Below are 8,128 nucleotides of genomic sequence, written 5' to 3' on the forward strand. Positions count from 1 at the left end.
AATATAGAAGCCACATAACATAGATCCTTCTGGTTGCTGGTGACACTGAGACATAGAACATAGAAATTAATTCATATATTACCCAATAAATAAGTGGTAGCACAACTAACCGGGATAAACATGTTATGCTCTACTGATTTGCAACTGATCTTCTCAGCATTTGCCCCTGCGAGCGCAATGCGGTAAATGATCTAAACAATATGAATGACATAAAATTCTTAAAATAATACGGACCACATCATTTTTTATTATGAAGATGAAAGAACAATCACTTTTCAATAGGCTCCTGAACATCCGTAAAATCTCCCGCTGGATTGCTAAGGTAAGAATCAAAATAATATACTTTGCCATCCAATATTGAGATACAAATAAGAATCAACTGAAAGCTAAAATTTAAACTATTTAGTTGCATAAAACCAAGAAAATTCGTCAAAAAAGATGCATAAGTAGCTACACGTTACCTTTTATTATGGACCCACATGATTAACTTGTTATCTTTGAAATCCAGGTCCATAGCATTGGTGATGTAGTTCTCGACCACGTCATCGTTCGAATCAATTAACTGTCATGAAGCCATATGAGGGTCGATGATGCTTACTTTGACGTTATAGATCCTTGCTCGAATAAAATTGAACCTAAATAAAAAAAAATATGTCAATAGCAAAGCTATACATAGCTACTACCATACATGTTGACGCATCGAGTTAATTATATACTCACAGTGTATCGCTTCTCACTATGCTAGCGTCCATCTCTCGAAGGTTTATGAGGAGATACAAATCTTCCCAATTGACTGGAAAACAATTTCCAAAGTTATGGTAGAAGTGTTCACCTTTGAACGTAACCATGATTCCAGAGGTTCGTTTCGATATAGGCTTCTTAATTTATCGTGGTGGTAATTCACCAAAAATGATATAGCAATGCCATAGTGCTCCTTAACAGTTTTCCCCGTGGGCGAATCGTTCACAAGTTCACCCCCTGAAAATGTAACTCTTGGCTACATCCATAACCGGGAGATCACCGCCCATGGCAAAAAGAGCGGCCAGCTCTGCTGCGTCCATCTTCGTAGGATGTTTTGTTTGAAGCGGCTTTTTTTGACCTGCTCACCTTGGGCCTTCTGGCGGGCTTTGTTTCAAGCTTTAGCGGCACACCAACAGGGGTAAGAGCTGAGGTAGGAGCTGGGATACAAACTATGACCACACCAGCAAGGGGTAGGAGCTAGGGTATGAATTGTGGCCACATTAGCAGGGGTAGGAGGTCGGGTTGGAGCTGAGGTAGGAGGTCGGGTTGGAGATGAGGTAGGAGCTCGGGTTGGAGCTGTGGTTGTAGCTACGGTTGGAGCTAGCGTAGGAACTGATGAGGTATGAACTACGGTAGGAACTATGCTTGGAGTTGCGGTAGGAACCGTGGCTGGAGCTGTGCTTGGAGCTGAGGTAGGATCTGGGATAGGAGTTGTGGTTGGATCAAGAGTTGTGGTATTGATAGGCACCGAAGGATTGACCACAATAATGTTGCCTCTACGAGCTAACTTTGCATCCCCAAACAAGAGTACTCAGATTCACTGCAATCCGGCCAGCAATGGCTGCAGCCCTACACAGCGCGTGACATTTGATCGATCAATGATCCAAGTCGAGCGTGGTGAAAGAGAAACTACTACTACAGGACAGGTAAAAAAGTCCTCATGTGATCGTTGATTGCGCAATCGAGCGGTTCAGTACATATGTGATATGTGCAGGTGCAGGCCGTGACAGGCTGCACACTGCAGCCTACAGCATGCAGGACTCACGTCTATACACGTAGGAATATGGCGCGCCTCCCTGCCTCTGACCTGACGGGCATGCAGAGCAATAGCTCCATGCAACAGACGCAGTAGCTAGCTACATCGTCCCAAAACATGCGGCCGGACACGTTCCAGCAGCGGACGATGGAGGTGACCGGCCGCCGTCGCCATCGCCCTGTCTCAGTGCAAAAGAAGGGGGTGCCTACTCGCGGTAGGAGCCGAGGGAGACCGCGGTACCGCGCTAGAGGACGGCGGCGCGTACCTCCTCCCATTATTCGATCTCGATCGTCTGGGGGCTTGTTCGTTCAGCCTCTTCGTCGGCGCGCGCGGGGTGGCCGGGAGACATCGGGTACCGCGCGCGCGCGCAAGCTGACGTGAGTCCCGGCGAAGCGAAGCGACGGCTGCCGGCTCCGCCGTGCTTCTGCTCCACGCCTCGCGCTCAGACGCCTGTCGCCGCCATCATTCATTCGCCGTGGCTGGTTCGTAGCTGTTTAACGTCGGACGGTTTGGCTGGTCCATGCTTAAGTCGCCAACAGACGAGGCAGGGGTAGCAGCGGCGTCCCTGACACCGTTGGGAAGTTTTGTCTCCTGATCGATTAGTTCGAACTTTACAGGTGGCGCGTCGATCTGGTTTGCTGCATGTGCGATCTGGGTAATGTATCCTGCATCCTGCCCCTGATACCCGGATCCACCGTCTTGATTCTGTCAGAGATTACTTAATTACGCCTGACAGCATCCAGATTATGCCCCATGGAAGCTCCTCGGACGTCTGCTCGATACATGAAGAATCAGAAACACACTGCGTGCCTTTCACAGTATGCTTTCTTTTGTGTGAATTATGAGACCTGATTCACAAGTTAAACCAACCTCATCAGTTGACACGTAGTCAAAAGAGAGAGAAACTACGATGTTTGGTGGTCTGCTTTTAGATTAAAACCGTCATGCATGCCACGTGTCAGTTGATGAAGTTGGTCCACCTCAGTGAATTTATGGACTAGGTTTCATAAAATTAATTTTCTTTTATTTGCGATGACGCTTTTCTTTTTTTTATAAAGCAAAATATATATTAATATGAAGAACATACCACATACGCCTAGCATGTGCATCAACGAAATGTACAAACATTGTCTAGACATTTAGGATGCATTGAAAAGGGAAAAAAAAAGAGAGAAAAGAAACCCCATGGAGCGATGGTAGGCCCGCGACAATATGAATAAACCACAACCATTGAAAACATCTAAACCGTGTGTCACCGTTCTCTAAAACTATGCCTCCAATAAGTAACAATACACAAGCATTGTCGTCTCCCTACCTAACCGCAAAAGTTAGAAACATGGGTCTTCACCCGAGAGATCCGATCTCCACGCAATACCCTCAACAAGGAAACAACCATAGAGTTGTAGTTGCCAGGTACAACCAATGAAGGTCATGCATAGATTTTTCACCACAGGAACCGAGACATGAAGCTCAAAGAGCACCACCAAGAAAGAAGTCATCCTATGTCGCCACCCCCACTTGTCGAGCTGCTACAATCCGCCAAACGTCCACTCACATTCATCACGTGCACGGTTATGCACACAATGATCAGCGGATCATCTTCTACTCCCCGTCCATTGCGAGTACTCCTTGGGACAATCACCGACATAAGGCGATCCTGACTCAACACGAGCATGCGAGATAATACCTTCAGGGCCTAACCGATCTACAAGCATGAGCTAGCCCCTTGAATGCTCGCGTCAACACCTTGGAATCGTGGCCGTGGAGGCGCGATGCCGATTTTTCCAAGATGGTGACAATCTGCGGTTAACAAATATCAAACACCCGACCACGAACCCTTCTATGGCGTCAGCGATGCATCCACCAACGTCACCCGGTGTCGCACACAAGGACATGATGTCACTGTCTTCGTTCATCCTTCCACATAATCGCCGCCCTGCTGACCTTATTTGATGCACACCACGTCGCGCACCGCTTCCGCCATTCCCCGATGCCCGGTCAAAGTAGAGGGACGAACGGGTGGGCCTCATGGGCCATCCCTTTCACATCATTTTTTGCCCTAAAATTGGGTTGGTCCTTAGGCTGCTCTATTAAGAGATATCAATTTTCTTCTTCTCTTAAGGACATGTGCGTGGGCGGCCACGACGCCAACAGCTTCTAGCCCTGACCACGGTGCCACCATTGCAACCGATCACCTTCCATCGAGGGTCGTCGCCCTTGTTTCTCACTTTGCTACCCCTCCCCCTTTGGGAGCAGGGGCCGCCACCACCGCAACCAGCTGGCGGCCGAGGAGAGATCATGGCGGCACTAGGGTTTCTTTCCCCTTGTTACCTTCCTGATATATTTGTTTTGGGAACACGTGTCATTATGTGCACAGTTACCGATAGTAAAACTTGCACGGTGGAGTTCATTTTACAAGCTAGAAATAGCAGGAGCGCCCTGTCTGAACCGGCAGCGGGCGTGGCGAGAACTCCGCCGGCGCGTTTTGGCAGCTAGAGCAAAAGCGGCAGACCAGCGGGCGACGGATCAACGCGGCCATAGGACCCAACTCTTGCGCTGCCGGTGGGTGGACACGCAGCGGCGTAGCACGCAGCAAACAACAGTACAACACAATGGTGAGAAAGAAACAAGCTCGGAAGCGGGCGAGACGAACGGCGACAGACAGCGTGCTGATGAGCCCTAGCCATCCTCGGCGGGCGGCGGGCCAGCGGAATATGAGCCAGTGAGGCTGCCTTTAACGGTTTCCGAGGTGGCGGCAAAGAAAGCACGGCCCCCTCCCTCCCCTTTAAGGACCAATCACGTGCAGTGGACGCCTTGTACCGCCACTGTTGGATGTCAAGCTCTCTCTCGGGGCTCCAAGGTTGGAATTCCGCACGATCCAAAAGACACAAACCTGTAGGGGTAGTAGGCCCATTCGCGTTTGACACAAAGCGATGATGCTGTTCTAGCGTGCCAAGCCATATGGGCATCAATCACATTGGCCCTTTACCTCACCACAATTAGAATCAGCTTTGCCTTTGCCTCTAAAGTTAGAGGTAGACTCTGAGAGTGCCACTTGGGAGATGGCAACCAAATCGTGCTTTGTATGCGTGACACACGTCGAGAACATTAGTCAATTTGACGACAGAATTTGAGATCATGGGACACTGATAATTTGCAAGAGGAAACTATGACATGAACTGCGTGTTATCCACCACCCCAACCCCAACCCCACCCCAAATGAACAGAAGGAAATAGCAAACAACTTGGTACAATACTACACGAAGATTTCATGGCTACTACGTACGACCGGTCCCCGTCAGCTGCAGTGCGCGCGCGCGCGCGGAAGCTGCCACGCCTCTTGCATGGCAGGCCAGGTTCAGTTCAGTACAGACGGAGCACGCTCCGCGCGAACGACTGCGACGTCAGCTGGTTCCGCCCGGCGGCAGCCTTGCCCGGCACGCCGCCTCCCCCTCCCCCTCGCCGCGCGCCGCCGCCGCTCCGCATCGGCGTCAGGTAGAACCGCAGCATGCCGTTGTCCACGCTGCCGCGCCCCGGCGAGTGCCGCGCGCTGCGGTTCCGCTCCAACCCATGCGACGGCGGGTGCAGCTCCTCGCCCCGCCGCCGCACGTTGCCGTGCACGTCCACGTAGCTGCGCCGCGAGCTGCCCAGCCCGCCGCTGTTGCTGCTGAACGAGCTGCGCGCGCTCAGGTTGCTGCCGCACCGCTGCATGCCGCTGCCGCCGCCAGCCCCGCCGCGGACGCGCAGGTCGGGCCACGGCTCCGAGAACGAGCGGTCCGCGATGTCGGACGGCCCGCCGCCGCCGGCCCTGCGCCCCGCGGCGCGCCGGTGGATGAACCCCCACAGGCTCCACGCCTTGCGCCACCGCGGCGGCTTCTTGCACGACGCCCCGCCGGACAGCGCGGCCTCCAGGCTCGCGGAGATGTCCTCCACCAGCGAGTTGGAGCTGAACCCGCGGTCCAGCAGGTCCTCCGCGTGGTGGAAGTGGTAGAACTCCGGGCCGCCGCCGATGGGAGGAGGAGACTCGTTGCCGTTCGCCGCTGGCTTCTGCAGCTCGGGGACCTCGAACGACGGCCGGCGGACGGAGCTGGTGCGCTCCAGGCTGCGCCGCCTGCGGCTGGACGAGTCCAGGTAGTAGTCCCTCGTCTGGAAGGACCCACCTGGCGGCTCCGGGTCAGCGTCGTCCTCCACGGGGATTTGACCGTCCGACCGCTCCACCACGGGCCCCCCCGGCGCGTCCTCCATCGCCGACAGGATGGGCGGGAGGCGCGTGAGCGGCGGCGGCGCGCGGCCGAGTCCACCTCCTGCGCCGGCGCCCGCGCCGAACAGGTACCCGTCCCAGGACGCGCGCGGCTCGTCCCAGTTGAAGCCCGCGTCGTCGACGGACATGCGGCCGGCGTCGAGCGAGAAGCGCGGGTCCGTGTCGCACGAGCGCCGCCCCAGCGCGTGCTCCGACCCGGCCTCCCCGCGCAGGCGCCGGCGCCGGAGGAACGACGGCTTCGACGGCTTCTCCGGCGGCGGCATTGCCGCGGCCGCGGCCTTGCTCACGGCCGCGTCCTTCTTGAGCTTCTGCTTGCGCCGCCACTTCTGCCACTTCTTGCTGAACACGGACGCCGCCACCCAGAAGCTCCCCGCGATCTCCTTCAGCGCCGGCGCCGGCTTCGCGGGGTCCGACGACTCGAGGTCCATGTGGTCCTTCATGGCCCTCACGTTGGGCTCGGTTTCGATGATCTCCCCGGAGGAGGTGTCCGCTGCCGGAAGAAGAACGGGCTCCTCCACCACCTCCGTTATCTCGTCCTCCGAGTACTCCATCACCACGGGTATGTCCTCCTCCGAGAAGTCCTCCAGCACGCGCGGCGGCGGCGGTGGCGGTGGCGGGTGCTGGATTGGAAGAGAGACGGCGGTGTTGAGCGCCACGGCGGCGGCGGCGGAAGACGAGACAGGGAAGGAACCGAAGGCCGTGCCGTCGCGGACACGGTCGCGGTCGTCCTGGTGGAACAGCGCCCACAGCGTGGCACGCCCGCGCACGTCGCACGAGTGCCGCTGCGGCTCGTCCCCCCTGGCGGCCGCCGCCGCAGCAGCGGCGGCGGCGGAGAGCACGTCCCCGCCGCGGCCGCAGGAGAATGACTTGCATCGGCGGAGGTCCGGCGGCTCGGGCGCCGCGCCGGCCGCGGACGAGCCACCAGCGCCGGCGACGAACGGCCTGGCGAAGAGGGACCGGATGGCGGAGGTGGACTTGCGGCCGGGCGCGGAGGCGGCGGCGGCGGACGCCTCGAGGCCGGCGAGGCGCTCGCGCAGGCAGGCGGCGCAGAAGCCGGTGAAGGCCTCGTCCGGGTGCAGGTCGCAGCTGGTGACGTTGGAGCGGCGCGCGGGCGGCGCCGGCGGGTCCATCTGCAGCGACATTGCCGTGCCGTCCCCTCCCCCCACCACACCGCGCGTGGAGGTCACCCGCTCACGGCGGTCCTAGTGCTCGCGCTGCTCCGCTGTTGGGTGGGAATGGGAGTGAGCGAGATGGTGATGCCGGCGGGCATGGCTGGTTTTAGAAGGAGCGTGAGGGCGTGGAGAGAGGAAAGCGAAAGTTAAAGGCGAATCACGGGCCCCGGCGAGCTCTCTCTCTCTATAGTTCCTTTTGCTTTGCAGCTCTGCTGCAGCGTTCTTGGGGTTCGAGGCTCGCTTGTTGCTTTGTGTTGTTTCACTCTCTACGTAGCGTCTCTCTCATATTCTGCGACCGATCCGTGGCCGTCCCCATGGGGATTTGCCTGATCCAAAGGTGATTATTTCCGAATAACCTGCACGCGTGTGGTAAAAAAAATAAAAACAACGTCACCTTGCAAAAGGATACATGCATGCACGGAGGAGCAACGGCCGGCCACCGACGACGGCGCCGTGCGCTCCGCCCGTAGCCGTCGGGATTGTGATTCGTGACGAACATGCACTTTTGCTATGCTAGCTTTCGCTCCTTGTTGCACGGCATCCCATCTATGCTTTGTGCAACGCGATGCTTGTAGTTCTAGTTCCAAGAAATGCTCAGGGTAAAGATTTCTCAAAACTAACCTAAAAATAGGCCAGTGGGTGCACTATTTTGATGTTTGGTTACTTGCACGGGGAGCTTGTAGAATTACCCAGTGGCATCAGGCTACTCATGAACCTGATAAATGGCCGGGCCAAAAATTTGTATTTACGGTTATCAAAAAAATTGAACATTTTTTTTTTGCATGTAGAGGATGCATGTGAACCATCGGATCAAAGTCGGATGGATGAAGTGGCGCCAAGCTTCTGGCATTCTTTGTGATAAGAGAGTGCCACAAAAGCTAAAAGGCAAGTTCTATAGGACGATGGTTCGACCCGCAA

The 8,128-nt window shown here is 55.8% G+C and overlaps 1 protein-coding gene across 1 annotated transcript; it reads right to left on the reverse strand.

The window, feature by feature from the left end:
• Positions 1-1,241: 1,241 nt before the first annotated feature.
• LOC124662806 (protein OCTOPUS-like) lies at positions 1,242-7,180 on the reverse strand. Its single transcript, XM_047200600.1, has 5 exons — positions 7,049-7,180; positions 5,148-6,928; positions 2,505-2,625; positions 2,319-2,455; positions 1,242-1,440 (listed from the first exon to the last, which is right to left on the reverse strand). The coding sequence occupies exons 1-5, from the start codon at positions 7,178-7,180 to the stop codon at positions 1,242-1,244; spliced, it is 2,370 nt and encodes a 789-aa protein (XP_047056556.1).
• Between the last annotated feature and the right edge of the window lie 948 nt (positions 7,181-8,128).

This window comes from Lolium rigidum, chromosome 6, assembly GCF_022539505.1.
Source record: "Lolium rigidum isolate FL_2022 chromosome 6, APGP_CSIRO_Lrig_0.1, whole genome shotgun sequence".
In the NCBI taxonomy this organism is placed as follows: Eukaryota; Viridiplantae; Streptophyta; class Magnoliopsida; order Poales; family Poaceae; genus Lolium; species Lolium rigidum.